The 19972-nt window shown below is 42.6% G+C and overlaps 1 protein-coding gene across 3 annotated transcripts in view; it reads left to right on the forward strand.

The window, feature by feature from the left end:
- The window catches only part of LOC100196534 (N-chimaerin), a 46255-nt gene that overhangs the window by 20841 nt on the left and 5442 nt on the right, over positions 1-19972 (forward strand). For all 3 annotated transcript variants that reach the window (XM_014151220.3, XM_014151218.3, XM_045698752.2), the window contains 4 exons: positions 15943-16020; positions 17007-17091; positions 19299-19472; positions 19683-19760. In XM_014151220.3, the coding sequence (XP_014006695.1) occupies positions 15943-16020; positions 17007-17091; positions 19299-19472; positions 19683-19760 (415 nt within the window). The remainder of the gene's footprint in view (positions 1-15942; positions 16021-17006; positions 17092-19298; positions 19473-19682; positions 19761-19972) is intronic.

Below are 19972 nucleotides of genomic sequence, written 5' to 3' on the forward strand. Positions count from 1 at the left end.
GTCACTCTGACTGTGCTCCAGAATTCTTCTGTGGAGATGGAACCTTTCAGAAGGACAACCATCTCTGCTGCACCCCACCAATCAGGCCTTTATGGTAGTGCCCAGACAGAAGCCACTCCTTAGTAAAAGGCACATGACCGCCACTTGGAGTTTGCCAAAAGGCACCTAAAGGACTCTCATACCATGAGAAACAAGATACTGAGTAAAGGGACTGAATACTTATGTAAGTGTAACATTTCTGTTTTTGTTTTTTTATAAATTTGTGAAAATGTTGAAACCTTTTTTTGCTTTGTCATTATAGGGTATTGTGTGTAGATTTAGGAAAAAACAACTATTTCATCAATTTTAGAATAAGGCTGTAACATAACAAGATGTGGAAAAAGTCAAGGGGTCTGAATACTTTCCCGAAGGCACCGCATGTACACACAAACTAAACAAAAATAAAAATGCAATTCTCGTCCAAAAAGTTGACATTTTGCCAAAAAGCACCTGGATGATCATCAAAACTCTTGGAAGAATGTTCTATGGACAGATGAGTCAAAAGTGGTGAAATTTATCCTATTTATCCCTCGCGCAAACCAACACTGCATTCCACAGTAAGAATCTTATACCAACGGCCAAGCATGGTTGTGGTAGTGTGACGGTTTGGGGTTGCTTTACTGCCTCAGGACTAGGACGACTTGCCTTAACCTGTAAGGATAAGGGGCAGTATTTTCACGGCCGGATAAAAAACGTACCCGATTTAATCTGATTATTACTCCTGCCCAGAAACTAGAATATGCATATAATTATTAGCTTTGGGTAGAAAACACTCCAAAGTTTCTAAAACTGTTTGAATGGTGTCTGTGAGTATAACAGAACTCATTTGGCAGGCCAAAACCTGAGAAGATTCTGTACAGGAAGTACCCTGTCTGACCATTTCTTGGCCTTCTTGATCATCTCTATCCAAAACAAGGGATCTCTGCTGTTACGTGACACTTCCTACGGCTCCCATAGGCTCTCAGAAGGCGGCAAAAAGCTGAATCGTGGCTATGCAGGCCCTGGCTGAAAAACATTAGCGCGTTTGGATAGTGGTCGGTCAGAGTACTATGAGACTGAGGCGCGTGCACGAGGCGACCCCATGTTTTTATTCTTTCGTCTTTGAACGTAAACAACGACTCCCGGTCGGAATATTATCGCTTTTTTATGAGAAAAATAGCATAAAAATTGATTTTAACCTGTTAGGGCTAGGGGGCAGTATTTACACCGCCGGATAAAAAACGTACCCGATTTAATCTGGTTACCACTCCTACCCAGTAACTAGAATATGCATATACTTATTACATATGGATAGAAAACACCCTAAAGTTTCTAAAACTGTTTGAATGGTGTCTGTGAGTATAACAGAACTCATATGGCAGGCAAAAACCTGAGAGATTCCTTTACAGGAAGTGGCCTGTCTGACAAGGTGTCGTTCTTCTTGTCTCTGTTTATTGAAGAGTGAGGATCTTAGCTGTCCCGTGACACTTCCTACGGCTGCCATAGGTTCTCAGAAGGCGGCAAAAATCGGAATCGTGGCTTTGCAGGCTCTGGCTGAAAAAAAGTACCGCGTTTGGGTAGTGGCTGGTTACAGTACTGTGAGACTCAGGCTCGTGCCCGCGTCGACCGAAAGCTGTGTTTTCTTTCCTCTGTTTAGCTAAATGGACATTCCCGGTCGGAATATTATCGCTTTTTTACGAGAAAAATGGCATAAAAATTGATTTTAAACAGCGGTTGACATGCTTCGAAGTACGGTAATGGAATATTTAGGTTTTTTTGTCACGAATTGCGCCATGCGCACGACCCTGATTTACCATTTCAGATAGTGTCTGGGACGCACGAGCTATTCGGATATAACGATGGATTATTTTGGACCAAACCATCATTTGTTATTGAAGTAGCAGTCCTGGGAGTGCATTCTGACGAAGACAACAAAAGGTAATCAAACTTTTATAATAGTAAAGCTGATATTGGTGAGTGCTAAACTTGCCGGGTGTCTAAATAGCTAGCCCGTGATGCCTGGGCTATGTACTTAGAATATTGCAAAATGTGCTTTCACCAAAAAGCTATTTTAAAATCGGACATATCGAGTGCATAGAGGTGTTCTGTATCTATAATTCTTAAAATAATTGTTATGCTTTTTGTGAACGTTTATCGTGAGTAATTTAGTAAATTGTTAGCGAATTCCCCGGAAGTTTGCGGGGGGTATGCTAGTTCTGAACGTCACATGCTAATGTAAAAAGCTGTTTTTTGATATAAATATGAACTTGATTGAACAAAACATGCATGTATTGTATAACATAATGTCCTAGGGTTGTCATCTGATGAAGATCATCAAAGGTTAGTGCTGCATTTAGCTGTCTTCTGGGTTTTGTGACATTATATGCTAGCTTGAAAAATGGGTGTCTGATTATTTCTGGCTTGGTACTCTGCTGACATAATCTAATGTTTTGCTTTCGTTGTAAAGCCTTTTTGAAATCGGACAGTGTTGTTAGATTAACGAGAGTCTTGTCTTTAAATAGCTGTAAAATAGTCATATGTTTGAGAAATTGAAGTAATAGCATTTCAAAGGTTTTAAAAATCGCGCCACAGGATTCAACTGGCTGTTACGTAGGTGGGACGAATTCGTCCCGCCTAGCCCAGAGAGGTTAAACAGCGGTTGACATGCTTCGAAGTACGGTAATGGAATATTTAGAATTTTTTTGGCATGAAATGCGTCGGGCGCGTAACCCTTCGTCACCCTTGGGTAATGTCTTGAACGCACGAACAAAACGCCGCTATTTGGATATAACTATGGATTATTTTGAACCAAACCAACATTTGTTATTGAAGTAGAAGTCCTGGGAGTGCATTCTGACGAAGAACAGGAAAGGTAATCAAACTTTTCTAATAGTAAATCGGAGTTTGGTGAGGGTCAAACTTGGTGGGTGTCAAAATAGCTAGCCTGTGATGGCGTGCTATCTACTCAGAATATTGCAAAATGTGCTTTCACTGAAAAGCTATTTTAAAATCGGACATAGCGAGTGCATAAAGGAGTTCTGTATCTATAATTCTTAAAATAATTATGTTTTTTGTGAACGTTTATCGTGAGTAATTTAGTAAATTCACCGGAAGTGTTGGGTGGGAATGCTAGTTCTGAACGTCACATGCTAATGTAAAAAGCTGTTTTTTGATATAAATATGAACTTGATTGAACAAAACATGCATGTATTGTATAACATAATGTCCTAGGCGTGTCATCTGATGAAGATCATCAAAGGTTAGTGCTGCATTTAGCTGTGGTTTTGTTTTTTGTGACATTATATGCTAGCTTGAAAAATGGGTGTCTGATTATTTTTGGCAGGGTACTCTGCTGACATAATCTAATGTTTTGCTTTCGTTGTAAAGCCTTTTTGATATCGGACAGTGTGGTTAGATAAAGGAGAGTCTTGTCTTTAAAATAGTGTAAAATAGTCATATGTTTGAAAAATTGAAGTTTTTGTATTTTTGTGGAATTTGTAATTCGCGCCACGCCTATCATTGGATATTGGAGCAGGTGTTCCGCTAGCGGAACGTCTAGATGTCAGAGGTTAATAGAAGACATCATGAATTATCCTCTGTATCAGAGAATTCTGCAGGAGAATGTCAGGGCATCAGTCTGTGAACTGAAGCTGAAGCACAGCTGGGTCATGCAGCAAGACAATGATCCAAAACACACAATCAAGTCTACATGAAAATGGTTAAAAAGTAACACATTTTAAGTTTTGGAATGGCCTAGTCCAAGTGGAGATCTAATCCCAATTGAGATATTGTGACAGGACTTGAAACGAGCAGTTCATGCTTGAAAACCCACAAATGTCGCTGAGTTAGTCCCACCTACTCAACAGCCAGTGGAATCCCGTGGCGCGATATTCAAATACCTTAGAAATGCTATTACTTCAATTTCTCAAACATATGACTATTTTACACCATTTTAAAGACAAGACTCTCGTTAATCTAACCACACTGTCCGATTTCAAAAAGGCTTTACAATGAAAGCAAAACATTAGATTATGTCAGCAGAGTACCCAGCCAGAAATAATCAGACACCCATTTTCAAAGCAAGCATATGTCACAAAAACCAAAACCACAGCTAAATGCAGCACTAACCTTTGATGATCTTCATCAGATGACACTCCTAGGACATTATGTTATACAATACATGCATGTTTTGTTCAATCAAGTTCATATTTATATCAAAAAACAACTTTTTACATTAGCATGTGACTAGCACGTGACTAGCATTCCCACCGAACACTTCCGGTGAATTTACTAAATTACTCACGATAAACGTTCACAAAAAACATTATTTTAAGAATTATAGATACAGAACTCCTTTATGCAATCGCTATGTCCGATTTTAAAATAGCTTTTCGGTGAAAGCACATTTTGCAATATTCTGAGTAGATAGCCCGGCCATCACAGGCTAGCTATTTTGACACCCACCAAGTTTGGCACTCACCAAACTCAGATTTACTATTAGAAAAATTGGATTACCTTTGCTGTTCTTCGTCAGAATGCACTCCCAGGACTTGTACTTCAATAACAAATGTTGGTTTGGTTCCAAATAATCCATAGTTATATCCAAATAGCGGCGTTTTGTTCGTGCGTTCAAGACACTATCCGAAGGGTAAAGAAGGGTGACGCGCCCGGCGCGTTTTCTGACAAAAAAAATTCTAAATATTCCATTACCGTACTTCGAAGCATGTCAAACGCTGTTTAAAATCAATTTTTATGCGATTTTTCTCGTAAAAAAGCGATAATATTCCGACCGGGAAACCCTGTTTTCGTTCGAAGACGAAAAAATTCAAACATGGTGTCGGCTCGTGCATGCGCCTCAGTCTCATTGTTCTCAGATCGACCTCTATCCAAATGCACTACTGTTTTTCAGCCATGGCCTGCAAAGTCACCATTCATCGTTCTGGCGCCTTCTGAGAGCCTATGGGAGCGTTAGAAAATGTCACGTTATGCCAGAGATCCCCTGTTTTGGTTAGAGATGATCAAGAAGGCCAAGAAGTAGTCAGAGAGAGCGCTTCCTGTTTGGAATCTTCTCAGGTTTTGGCCTGCCAAATGAGTTCTTTTATACTCACAGACACCATTCAAACAGTTTTAGAAACTGTAGGGTGTTTTCTATCCAAATCAAACAATTATATGCATATTTACTGGGCAGGAGTAGTAACCAGATTAAATCGGGTACGTTTTTTTATCCGGCCGTGCAAATACTGCCCCCTATCCCCAACAGGTTAAAGCAGTCCTGGATGCAAGAGCTGGCCAAAATTCCTCCAATGCGATGTGAGAGACTGATCATCAACTACAGGAAGGATTTGGTTACAGTCATTGTAGCCATAGGTGGCACAATCAGTTATTGAGTGTAATGGGGCAATTATACTGAAAAAAAATATAAATGCAACAATTTCTGGTTTACAGTTCATATAAGGAAAACATTCAAATAAATTAGGCCCTAATCTATGGATATCACAGATGTCTTTAAAAAAAAAAGGTAGGGGCGTGGATCAGAAAACCAGTCAGTATCTTGTGTGACCACTTGTGTTGCGCTGCATGAGACATCTCCTTCACATACAGTGAGGGAAAAAAGTACACTGCTCAAAAAAATAAAGGGAACACTAAAATAACACATCCTAGATCTGAATGAATGAAATAATCTTAAGTACTTTTTTGTTTACATAGTTGAATGTGCTGACAACAAAATCACACAAAAATAATCAATGGAAATCCAATTTATCAACCCATGGAGGTCTGGATTTGGAGTCACAGTCAAAATTTAAGTGGAAAACCACACTACAGGCTGATCCAACTTTGATGTAATGTCCTTAAAACAAGTCAAAATGAGGCTCAGTAGTGTGTGTGGCCTCCACGTGCCTGTATGACCTCCCTACAACGCCTGGGCATGCTCCTGATGAGGTGGTGGATGGTCTCCTGAGGGATCTCCTCCCAGACCTGGACTAAAGCATCTGCCAACTCCTGGACAGTCTGTGGTGCAACGTGGCGTTGGTGGATGGAGCGAGACATGATGTCCCAGATGTGCTCAATTGGATTCAGGTCTGGGGAACGGGCGGGCCAGTCCATAGCATCAATGCCTTTCTCTTGCAGGAACTGCTGACACACTCCAGCCACATGAGGTCTAGCATTGTCTTGCATTAGGAGGAACCCAGGGCCAACCGCACCAGCATATGGTCTCACAAGGGGTCTGAGGATCTCATCTCGGTACCTAATGGCAGTCAGGCTACCTCTGGGGGGCACATGGAGGGCTGTGCGGCCCCCCAAAGAAATGCCACCCCACACCATGACTGACCCACCGCCAAACCGGTCATGCTGGAGGATGTTGCAGGCAGCAGAACGTTCTCCACGGCGTCTCCAGACTCTGTCACGTCTGTCACGTGCTCAGTGTGAACCTACTTTCATCTGTGAAGAGCACAGGGCACCAGTGGCGAATTTGCCAATCTTGGTGTTCTCTGGCAAATGCCAAACGTCCTGCACGGTGTTGGGCTGTAAGCACAACCCCCACCTGTGGACGTCGGGCCCTCATACCACCCTCATGGAGTCTGTTTCTGACCGTTTGAGCAGACACATGCACATTTGTGGCCTGCTGGAGGTCATTTTGCAGGGCTCTGGCAGTGCTCCTCCTTGCACAAAGGCGGAGGTAGTGGTCCTGCTGCTGGGTTGTTGCCCTCCTACGGCCTCCTCCACGTCTCCTGATGTACTGGCCTGTCTCCTGGTAGCGCCTCCATGCTCTGGACACTACGCTGACAGACACAGCAAACCGTCTTGCCACAGCTCACATTGATGTGCCATCCTGGATGAGCTGCACTACCTGAGCCACGTGTGTGGGTTGTAGACTCCGTGTCATGCTACCACTAGAGTGAAAGCACCGCCAGCATTCAAAAGTGACCAAAACATCAGCCAGGAAGCATAGGAACTGAGAAGTGGTCTGTGGTCACCACCTGCAGAACCACTCCTTTATTGGGGGTGTCTTGCTAATTGCCTATAATTTCCACCTGTTGTCTATTCCATTTGCACAACAGCATGTGAAATTTATTGTCAATCAGTGTTGCTTCCTAAGTGGACAGTTTGATTTCACAGAAGTGTGATTGACTTGGAGTTACATTGTGTTGTTTAAGTGTTCCCTTTATTTTTTTCAGCAGTATATTTGATCCCCTGCTGATTTTGTATGTTTGCCCACTGACAAAGAAATGATCAGTCTATAATTTTAATGGTAGGTTTATTTGAACAGTGAGAGACAGAATAACAACAAAAGAATACTGAAAAACGCATGTCAAAAATGTTATAAAATGATTTGCATTTTAATGAGGGAAATAAGTAAGGAGGCCTACAAACCTGACTCAGTTACACCAGCTATGTCATGAGGAATGGGCCAAAATTCACCCAACTTATTGTGGGAAGCTTGTGGAAGGCTAATCCAAAACGTTTGACCCAAGTTAAACCATTTTAAGGCATTTCTACCAAATACTAATTGAGTGTATGTAAACTTCAGATCCACTGGGAATGTGATGAAAGTAATAAAAGCTGAAATAACGCATTCTCTCTACTATTATTCTGACATTTCACATTCTTAAAATAAAGTGACCTCAGACATTTTTTTTTGTATTTTTTTTTTTAGATATCTCATGCAGCCATGTTACAAGTTTGAACACTAGAATGTGTGATGTAATCTACACCTCAATTAGGCTGATATAAATCCATAGTTTGAATGATTTTACATTTGAGTGTCATTAATTCGATATAGCCCACACTTTCTTGTTCTGAACTTCTAAAGCGGGTGGGATATAAGCATGGGTGTGGACAAAATGGAAATAGCATATTCCGAGGTGTGTGTACTCAGCCCCCTTCTGTACTCCGTGACTTTCACAAAATACATTTAAGGACATTAGAACATAAGCAAACTAAAAACGGTGGATAGATGGCAGCATTCACACAACTGAAAGTGTGAACCACCACATTTATCCACAGTAAAGGGACTGGAAACATAGACGAATATTAACAGAGGCAGAAAGACGTTACAGGGACTAAGTGAAGTTGACTTACAGGGACTAAGTGAAGTGACTTCAAACAGTCACTGATTTATAAAGGGAAAACCAGCCACGTTGCGGACTCTGATGTCTCACTTCCAGACCCGTTAACACCTTTTTTGCCAGTTTTTTTAGGAAAACAACACTGACCCACTGACATGTGCCTCCACTGCTTATGAGGACTGCGGGCTTCCAATCTCTGTAGGTGACGTGAGTAGGATCTTCAAGCTTGTTAACCCTCGCAAGGCTGCCGGCCTGCACAGACCAACTGGCTGGAGTGTTTACTGACATTTTCAGATCTCACCATCCCAGTCTGTCATTTGCACTTCAACAGGGCCACCATTGTTCCTGTACCCAAGCAAGCCAAGGCAACTGCACTAAATGACTATCGCCCCGTAGCACTCACTTCTGTCATCATGAAGTGCTTTGAAAGACTAGTCAAGGACCATATCACCTCCACCTTAACCGACACCATTGACAGACTACAATTTGCAACATTTCTAAGGACGACGCAATCGGCGTTGGACTGCACACTGCCCTATCCCACCTGGACAAGAATAATACCTATGCTGTCTGGTGTTAAAAGCTGAGCAGTAGTCATAGTGCCCTAACTGAATAACATTTTTCTGGACCCCATGAAGAGTGCAGCAGCTTAATGGGGATGTATATTAAATATAAATTCCCCCCGCCCCAGGGGTGTGTGCTTAGCCCCCTCCTGTACTCCCTTTTCACCCCTGACTGTGTGGCAACTCGATCATCAAGTTTGCTGTCAACTTGACAGTGGTAGGCCTGATTACCAACAACGACGAGACAGCTTACAGGGAGGAGGTTAGAGCCCTGGTGGAGTGGTGCTAGGAAAATAACCTCTCCCTCAACAAAACAAAGGAGCTTATTATGGAATACAGGAGATGAAAGAGGGAGCACGCCCCCATCCTCATCGATGGGGCCGCAGTGGATAGGTTCGAAAGCCTCTAGTTAATTGGCGTGCACATCATAGAGGACCTGAAATTGTCTCGCCACACCAACATTGTGGTGAATAAGGTGCAACAGCGCCTCTAAAACCTCAGGTAGCTGAAGAAAATCTGCATGGCCCCCGAGACCCTAACAAACTTCTGGATAGGCAGCATTGAGAGCATTATGCCAGGCTGCATCAACGCCTTGTCCGGCAACTGCTCCGCCCTCAACTGCATGGCTGTCCAAAGGGTAGGTGTGGACAGCCCTATGCATCACCAGGGCCATGCTGCCTGCCCTCCAGGACTATAGCACCCGGTGTCAAAGGAAGACCAAGAGGATCATCAAGGGCATCAGCCAGGTGAGCCACATACTGTTCACCCGTCTATTGTCAGACAGATGGAGACAGTACAGGTGCATTTAAAACCGAGACTAAAAAACTGCATCTATAATTGGCCATCAGTCGGTTGAACAGCCATCACCAGCAGTCAGCTTGTGTGCATCACCTAGTAATCTCACACACCTCATACTCACGTGCACGTACACATCACATCAAATTCCAATATTAAGCAAACTAGACAGCACAATTTAATTTTTTACTTACGTGCAGACAGGCACACTCCTTGGTCCATTTGACCTAATTCATATAATGCCCATGATTTTGGAATGAGATGTTCGACGAGCAGGTGTCCATATTCTTTTGTTTTCTAAGGTTTGTATCATTCACAACTAAAGTTTCCAAATAACTAACCTAGGGTAAGGACCAGTTTCAAATGATCACTTTTACGCTCAACATACTTTAGCCACTTCATATGCGCACTCTCGCTCCAGAATGGGGGAAATATCCTTTCTATTTTATTCAGCTAAGTTAAATTATATTCTTCTTACTATAAAATCATATAATATAAAATAATGGCATGGGACTTATAAGCATATCTTGTCTGCTAAATGAGCAAGCCTATGGCATGGCACATTGCCTGATAACATACAGTAGGCAAACTCATTCTCTTCTCCTGAAATGCATTTTCTTTATGTTTTTGAGGACTTGCTTAAAATAAATAATGGATTTATTGTGATGGTGTATGTTCAATTGATTTGGATGGTGTGGCCTGCAGATGCTAAACGTGTTTATGTTCATTAACAGTCACTTATCGTGAGACGAGACTGGCAGTCTTTTCCATGAAAATAACCGTCTGACAAAATGTAATAACCGCCACAGCCCTACTCATGACAGCTGCTGCAGTTTTGATTGAGCTTGGGACTGGCCACTGTTGGTCCTTCGAGGAGGGGGAGTGGAGCTGCTATGAAGTGTAGATACATAGCCACCATGGTGCTTTAATGCTAATGAGCCAGGGTGCTGATGGAGTGCAGTGCCCCATCAAAGTTTCTCTCAACGCAAAGGCATTTTGCTGGCTCTGAGAGCCTCGTAAAACTCCATCACTTCTGACTCCCAGGCTAAGCCATTCCATCTCATTTAGAATTATCCTGCAGTAGGAAGGAAAGCACAGATAAAACCATAATGGGACAGTGGGGGCAGCTGTAGTCGGTGCAGGAGAAGAACAGATTGTTCTCTAAGTGTGGACAGCAGACTGTCTTTGTATAATACATTTGTTTTCAGTTTATTCAATGGTGAGGATAAGTAACCTGACTAACCTCTCATTTGCTATTTATTTTGAAAATTCATACCAGTTTCAAACAAAATCATCTATTTCAATAATGAGGAAATTGTTCCCTCATTTTAATCATTTAGATTAGAATTTGGCATGGAATTTAGGGGGTCATGTTATTGGTTGTTTTTGGTGGTGTGTAAAGTGTGTGTGTGTACCAGCATCATGCAAGGCGTCCTCCTTTGTGACTAATGACAGTATGTGCTGTGAGAGCACCTCATGTATCACTGTCAAGACTGTGTGGTCGGGGTAGAGGAGCCCCTGGTAATGAATTGGTCATTTTATTCTTTACCCCTTATGTGGGGGTGATGGGGTTTGCAGACCAAGTGAAAATGCTGTGACTTACAGGAGCGAGGTGCTTTGTTGTCACCACAGTTCTGGACTCCTTTAGCTATAATTTCAGTATATATTGAGACGAAACTAACACAGGGCGTCCTCAGAATTGGGCAATCCATCCCAAAAAACGAAATGTTTAGCTTTTCTGTTCCCGCTTTGGTGATGAATTTCAACTGGATCACGAACAGAGTGGTTTTCAAACAAATGACTAGCAACATATAAAATCATCATGGCATAAGGCTCCTCTTTGGTTTAGTGCCTACTGTCATGGTCTGCATATAGATGCAACATCTCAGGATTCAGCCTCAAATGGATGTATGCAATTCTTTTTTGTTTTGTTTTACACCACTGAAGTTATCTAATGGTCACCTTCCTCCCACTGTTCTCTCTCTATGTAATTAAATGCCTATAATCATCCCAATGCAGGCTCTTTTTGAAGAACCTGGACATAATCAACCCGCCTCAATACAGACTGATAAGGTGGAGTCATGCGTCCTCCGAAACATGACCCGCCAGCTTAACCCGGAAGCCAGGCGCACCAAGGAGTCGCTAGAGCGCGATGAGCCAAGTAAAGTCCCACCGGACGATGCTGGGCCAATTGTGCGAAGTCCTATGGGACTGCCGGCCACAGCCGGTTGTGGCACAGCCCGGGAATGAACCCGGGTCTGTAGTAAAGCCTCTAGCACTGCGATGCAGCGCCTTAGACCGCTGCGCCACTCGGGAGGCCCGAATTAAAGGTGATTTTTTTGAGAATAATACAACACTAAACTCACTCCTTGAGTTGCTATGGTGTGTACTAGTGGCCTCTTGTGATACACGATCAATCTTGGCAGTCTTTTTCTGTTTGTCCCATGGTAGCTTTAACAGGCTATGTATACAGAGGACACTATCAAGATCACTCAATTTCCTTTCTGCCTTTTCCCTTCAGGGAAGACGGTCTAATCATGATTGTTTTATAGAATCTGTAACCTGGAAGGCTTGGGCTGTTAGTGCTTTCTATAGAGTGAGGTCAACGTATTTAGACAGACTTTTTTGGTGATTTTGTACGTGCCCCCCCTCCCCACCTTCCCCATTTTAGGGAACCAAAAGTATTTGGACAAATTCACTTGTGTATTAAAGTATTCAAAAGTTTAGTGTTTGGTCCCATATTCCTAGCACCAAATCAATCTTGTGACTCTTGTTGGATGCCTTTGCAGTTTTGTTTTACTTGTTTCAAGTTTTGTGCCCAATAGAAATGAATGGTCTATAATGTATTGTCATTTTGGAGTCACTTTTATTGTAAATAAGAAAAGAATGTTTCTGAACACTTCTGCGTTAATGTAGATGCTACCATGATTACAGATAATCCTGAAAGAATCTTGAATATTGATGAGTGAGCAAGTTGGAGGCATAAATATCATTCCCCCTAAAAATGCAAACCTCTCCTGTTGTTGGTAATGGCATTTCTTGGGGGTATGATATTTATGCCTCAAACTTTCTCAATCGTAATTTTTCACAATTCATTCAGGATTATCCGTAATCATGGTAGCATCCACATTAATGCATAAGTGTTCAGAAAGATATTCTATTCTTATTTACAATAAAAGTGACTCAAATGACACAGTACATAATTTACCATTCATTTCTATTGGACACAAAATAATCTGAAAAACAACCAAAAACTGCAAATGCATCCAACAAGTTTGTAATGTCACAAGCTTGTTATAGTCATTGCATGCTAGGAATTATGGGACCAAATATGAAGTTTTTGACTACTCAAATAAGTGAATTTGTCCAAATACTTTTGGTTGCCTAAAATGGGCTATGTACCAAAAGTGCTGTAATTTATATTTCTATGTAATTTCTATAGATGAAAATTCCCTCAAGTCTTCACCTTAACCTCAAAGTCATTGTATCATTTTAAATTCAAAGTGCTGGAGTACAGAGCCAAAACAACAAAAAATGTCACTGTCCAAATACTTTTAGCCCTCACCACCAAGAGAGTGCTACACACACAGAGGGTTAAATATGGTGGTGGGGAGAGTGTGAGGGGAAGATGCAATCGGGCAAATTTAGAAGTGAGTGGGAGAGGGAGAAATCTTTCCATTTCTCAGAGCTTCCGTGAACCTCAGGCAAGTCTGGGCCTGATTTTATGTCAGATGGCTGCTGTTATCTATCCATTTTTTTATGTACTGTACATATTGTTAACAGTCCTGAGCTGCAGGCAGAGACCAGCTTCTACAATCATGATCTGTACCCCCATTTCTGCTACTTTCTGCTACTATCCACAATCATGCACTCTTCCAGCTTACAGTGCATTCGGAAAGTATTCAGACCCCTTGACTTTTTCCACATTTTGTTACATTACAGCCTTATTCTAAAATTGATTAAATCATTTTTTACTCATCAATCTACACACAATACCCCATAATGACAAAGCATTTTTGCAAATGTATTACAAATAAAAAAACGAAATACCTTAGTTACATAAGTATTCAGACCCTTTGCTATGAGACTCAAAATTGAGCTCAGGTGCATCTTGTTTCCATTCATCATCCTTAATGTTTCTACAGCTTGATTGGAGTCCACCTATGGTAAATTCTATTGATTGGACATGATTTCGAAAAGGCACACTTCTGTCTATATAAGGTCCCACAGTTGACCGTGCATGTCAGAGCAAAAACCAAGCCATGAGTTCGAAGGAATTCTCCGTAGAGCTCCGAGAAAGGATTGTGTCGAGGCACAGATCTGGCGAAGGGTACCAAAAAATGTCTGCAGCATTGAAGGTCCCCAAAAACACAGTGGCCTCCATTATTCTTGAATTGAAGAAGTTTGGAACCACCAAGACTCTTCCTAGAGCTGGCTGGCTGGCCAAACTGAGCCACCAGGGGAGAAGGGCCTCTGTAGAGATGGGAGTACCTTCCAGAAGGACAACCATCTCTGCAGCACTCCACCAATCAGGCCTTTATAGTAGAGTGGCCAGACGGAAGCCACTCCTCAGTATAAGGCACATAACAGCCTGCTTGGAGTTTGTCAAAAGGCACCTAAAGGACTCAGACCATGAGAAACAAGATTCTCTGGTCTGATGAAACCAAGATTGAATTCTTTGGCCTGAATGCCAAGCATCACGTCTAGAGGAAACCAGGCACCAACCCTACGGTGAAGCATGGTGGTGGCAGCATCATGCTGTGGGGATGTTTTTCAGCGGCAGGTACTGGGAGACTAGTCAGGATCCAGGGAAAGATGAACGGAGGGAAATATAGAGATCCTTGATGAAAACCTGCTCCAGAGCGCTCAGGACCTCAGACTGGGGCAAAGGTTCACCTTCCAACAGGACAACGACGCTTAGCACCCAGCCAAGACAACGCATGAGTGGCTTCGGGACAAGTCTCTGAATGTCCTTGAGTGGCCTACCCAGAGCCTGGACTTGAACCCGATCAAACATCTCTGGAGAGACCTGAAAATAGCTGTGCAGCGACGCTCCCCATCCAACCTGACAGAGCTTGAGGATCTGCAGAGAAGAATGGGAGTAACTCCACAAATACAGGTGTGCCAAGCTTGTAGCGTCACACCCAAGACTCGAGGCTGTAATCACTGCCAAAGGTGCTTCAACAAAGTAAAGGGTCTGAATACTTAGGTAAATATTATTTTTATTTTTATTGTATTTTTTTATGCATTTGAAAAAATGTCTTAACCTGTTTTTGCTTTGTCATTATGTGGTATTGTGTGTAGATTGATGAGGGGGGAAAACTATTGAATCAATTGTATAATAAGGCTGTAACGTAACAAAATGTGGGAAAAGTCAAGGGGTCTGAATACTTTCTGAATGCACTGTATATAACAAGTAATGTGTACAATTTTTTTGTAAATAGTTGTTTTGAATACATGCAGATCCTATAGTGTTTTTTTTGCTCTGGAAGTTACAACCATGTTGGACTAAGTTGTCTGAAAGTTCAATCAATTGCACCATATCCTAAAATGTGGGGAATTCTTTTCTTCTGTATGTGGTAGATATGTTTTTGTAGCTTTCAGATTAATGCTCAGTCTCTCAACCCTGGAGCTACAGTGACATTGAGCTGTATTGTAGGATTGAGCTCTCTCTCCCTCTGCCTGTGGGGTAATAGGAATATACTACAGCACTGGTGATAAAGCCGAGCCTGTTGTTTTCTCTGATTGGCTTATTCTCAATGTGACATTTAAATCCAGCAGTGACTACCCAATGCTTCACCCGCTTTCACTCGTTCGCTCTCTCTCTCTTGCTTCCTCCACCCCGCCCAGTGGCTGTATTCACTCTGGGTTTTGTCTGTGCACCAGCGACAGTATCAGCGCGACATGGAGAGGATAAACTCAGCCACACACCTCATCTGCATCGATGCACACAGTCAAGCCGGATCTTTTGAGGAGGAATCTCGTTTAGACACCCTGATCAGCACAGGATTAAGGACAAAATTCTGTGGCACTGTAATTTTAAAGGAATACTCTAACTACTTTTTTTCCCCCTTTTTTTCCTTTCAGATCTTTGGGTTCTTAGTGGATTTTACATACTGCTTTCGTTGGCTTGTTTTGGTTTACCTGATGCGTTGATTTTAACGATGCAAGCAGCGGTGCTGAGTACAGGCTTGCTCTGAGCCGCTCCGAGTTGACCTCTGTGAGCTCGCTCTCCAGCTCTGTCAGTCCTCCACATAGGCATCACATCAGCTGTTCTGAGAAAACGGGGGGAATTTCCCTTTTATTGCCCACCCATCATGCCATCCAGGGAGTTGTACATAGTCAGGGAGGGGAAGAAGTCTCTGGTACACGAGGCTAAGAAGGAGGGGGCGCAGAAGGACATTGTGGCCACAGCCCTGGGTGTGAGGATGGGGTCAGGGACCCAGAAGCCCCGTGCCACTTTCTGGCAACCTCTCAAACTGTTTGCCTATTCACAGCTCACCTCACTGGTCCGTCGAGCCACCCTGAAGGACAACGACCACGCGACCAAGTATGAGAAAGTCCACAATTTCAAGGTAAGACCTGAACTTGCCTGCTTAACACTTCTTACTTTTCCTCTTCAGCTCTTTCTTTTTCACTGCCTTTATGGTGGTTATATCACATTTTGAGGTTGTTTGATTGGCATATTTTTACATTTTTGGAATGACGGGGGAGAGAATTGCCTCTTTGTAAAAGATCGAATATAAATTCTGATCGGCTTCTGACTAGTGAGCATCATTTTGAGTAGTCATGAAGGAGGAGGGATTGTAGTAGTCCTCAGCAACCAATAGAGTAGTCTGACTGGCTACCGGACCTGTCGTGGGTAGCTCATATAAACTGGGAGAGGGAGACAGAACCTGACAGAACACAACACAGCCCTTAACCCATTCTGCCCAACCAGACGCTTGGGGACCCTCACAGAATCCAGCCGCATCTTGCTAACCACGCCACTTACCAGTCAAACACAGCAACCATCTCCTAAAATAATCTCAGCCAGATATAATTTTACTAGAGCATGTGAAAATAATAAATTTGGTTTTGTGAGTTTTTTTTAAAATACCAAGACTGCTATAACACCAGTCATTAGGTTTTCTCATTTGTTGTTTGTCTTGTCATTTGCACAAGATGCCTATCCTCCACGTTCCCATTCCCAAAATAACAATCTAAAACGAGTCCACCATGCTTTTCACAGATATATGTTGAGCATTTCTGATTGGTCTAGCCATTACCTGGCAAAACTAGGCATTTGTTTGATGTAGTCCCTTTTAGATATGTGATAACCCTGGCATTGTCAACCATGGTACACACACACACTCCCACCACCGCCACTCTCCAACCCCCATTAAGGCCTGCCAGTCTACTTTCTAGTGCTGCTTATCTCTCACACAGGGATAATTCCCAATTGGCTCCTTCAGTGTGTGCAGGCTGTGGAGAGCCAGGGGAAAGCCTAGTATGTCCATCTATCCTTCCATCCAGTAAAAAAGTGACCATGTTTTCCATCCTCTCTTCCTCTCCCCTGCAGGTGCACACCTTCCGGGGACCCCACTGGTGTGAATATTGTGCCAACTTCATGTGGGGCCTCATCGCTCAGGGAGTTAAATGTGCAGGTAAAGGGAGGGTGGGAAGCAAACTGTGGTCTCTGCTTTGTGTTTTGTCTTTTAACACACAGCTAGTTTGAACCAGGTTTCGAGGAGATGTCATATACAGCACCATACCAGTGTCTACAGGGCGTTCGTAAATTCTATCTGGTAATCTATTCGAGTTCAGAGCACTCTGGTTTGAGAGTGTCAGAGCACAGAATAATTTATGAATTTACGAACGACAAGTTGTGCCTGTTGATATGACAGGTGCCAGTAAACATTGGCTAAAAAAACGAATTGAAATGTTGCCAGTAAGTTACAATCACTAACCCTCTTGATAACATGAAAATAGTCTAACCAGCGCAGCAAAGGTGAGTAAAATTAGTCAGAGTGAGCTGTTCTCTCATTTTTGTCTTTAAAGTAGCTAGCTAGTCAATGTTAGCCAGTTAGCTTGGATGCTTGACTGCCGTTATTAGAATTGTTTTATTTAACCTTTATTTTAAGGAAAACATTTGAAAACCTACATTGCTTTCGGAAAGTATTCAGACCCCTTGACTTTTTTAACATTTTGTTACGTAACAGCCTTATTCTAAAATTGATTAAATTGTTTACCCCATAATGGCAAAGCAAAAACTGGTTATTAGAAATGTTTGCAAATGTATTAAATCAAAAACTGACATTTCCATAAGGGTAAGGGTAGGCAACAACACGTCTGACACGCTAATCCTCAACACAGGGGCCCCTTGGGTGCATGCTTAGTCCCCTCCTGTACTCCCTGTTCACCCACGACTGCGTGGCCAAATACGACTCCAACACCATTTAATTTTGTTGACGACACAACAGTGGTAGGCCTGATTACCGACAACGATGAGACCGCCTATAGGGAGGAGGTCAGAGACCTGGCCGTGTGGTGCCAGGACAACAACCTCTCCCTTAATGTGAGCGAGACAAAGGATCTGATCATGGACTACAGGAAAAGGTGAGCCGAACAGGCCCCCATGAACATTGACGGGGCTGTAGTGGAGTGGGTCGAGAGTTTCAAGTTCCTTGGTGTCCACATCCCCAACGAACTATCATGGTCCAAACACACCAAGACAGTTGTGAAGAGTGCACGACAACAGCTTTTCCCCATCAGGAGACTGAAAGTATTTGGCATAGGTCCCCAGATTCTCAAAAAGTTCTACAGCTGCACCATCGAAAGCATCCTGACCCGGTTACATCACCGCCTGGTATTGCAACTGCTCGGCATCTGACCCAAGGCCCAGTACATCACTGGGGCCAAGCTTCCTGCCATCCAGGACCTCTACCAGGCGGTGTCAGAGGAAGGCCCTAAAAATTGTCAGACTCCAGCCACCCTGTTCTCTCTGCTACCGCACGCAAGCGGTACTGGAGTGCCAAGTCTAGGTCCAAGAGGCTTCTAAACAGCTTTTACCCCCAAGCCATAAGACTCCTGAACATCTAATCAAATGGCTACCCAGACTATTTGCATTGCCCATCCCCCCCTCTTCCCCTCGTTCACACCGTTGCTACTCTCTGTTGTTATCATCTATGCATAGTCACTTTAGTACCTCTACCTACATGTATTTATTACCTCAACTAACCGGTGCCCTCGCACATTGACTCTGTACCGGTACCCCCCTGTATATAGTCTCGCTATTGTTATTTTACTGCTGCTCTTTAATTACTTCTTAGTTTTATTTCTTATTCTTATCTGTATTTTTTTTTAACTGCATTGTTGGTTAGGGGCTCGTAAGTAAGCATGTTGTGTTCGGCGCATGTGACTAATACAATTTGATTTGCTCTAGTTTTCAATGTCACTTTAAGGGCAAATTGATCAGAGATCACCACTGCAGACCTTAAGAAATTATGTGTATGATAAAGTGGGTTCTTACTATTGTATTTTTTTATTGATTTGAAGTATTTGTCTAACTAATGTGTAATTGCTTTTTGCTCTTGTAATACAGGGCTCCCTTGCAAACAAGGCTGGTCTCAATGGGACCCCCTGCCTAAATAAAGGTTAAATAAAACATACAAAATTCATCTCCAATTGGAAAAGAAATCAGATTGGCATAACATTGAGGATGCGTTTATGCGTTGTAACAGAATAATCGTTTTTAGTGCTGCCTGCCATTTTAAATTGTGATAATGATACTTTATTTAGGCAGGACTACCCTGCCTAAATAAAGGTTCAATTAAATGATACAGCATTATTGCTAGTCTCTTTTTCTGCCCAGATTGCGGTTTGAATGTCCACAAACAGTGTTCCAAAATGGTGCCAAACGACTGTAAGCCTGACCTCAAGCATGTCAAGAAAGTATACAGTTGTGACCTTACGACCCTGGTAAAAGCCCACAATTCCAAGCGACCCATGGTGGTGGACATGTGCATACAAGAGATTGAGTCTAGAGGTGAGCAGTAGAAAACGACCCACTTGTGATGTTTTTTTGCTATACGGTTGTTATGGTTTCAGACATCCTCCAGTAACAATGTTCATGTTACTTTGTTCGAATTTCCTGACAAGTAATGGAGAGGTATGAATTTGCACTGGTGTTAGTTTGATAAATGTAAAGCTGTTTAATTTGTCATTGTCTTTCTCTCCCGTCCTTCTCTAACTGTAGGTGTTCAGTCTGAGGGCCTGTACAGAATCTCAGGCTTCAGTGATCTGATTGAAGATGTGAAGCTGGCTTTTGACAGAGGCAGGGCCCTTTTCCCTTTTGCCACTGTATCGCATTCAGTTACCTGCTTTCTGGCTGGGGCAGTCAGTGGGTATCAATTGGACTTAGGCCATGGACAGCATTTTTCAAGGACTATTGTTGATATTGCTGCAAGATTGCAGGGACTAGGTTGGACAAAAACTGATTTAATTGTTAATGGCAGTTATCAAGTAAGGCCAATCGAGTGCCAACTG

The sequence above is a fragment of the Salmo salar genome, chromosome 17, assembly GCF_965601325.2.
Source record: "Salmo salar chromosome 17, fSalSal1, whole genome shotgun sequence".
In the NCBI taxonomy this organism is placed as follows: Eukaryota; Metazoa; Chordata; class Actinopteri; order Salmoniformes; family Salmonidae; genus Salmo; species Salmo salar.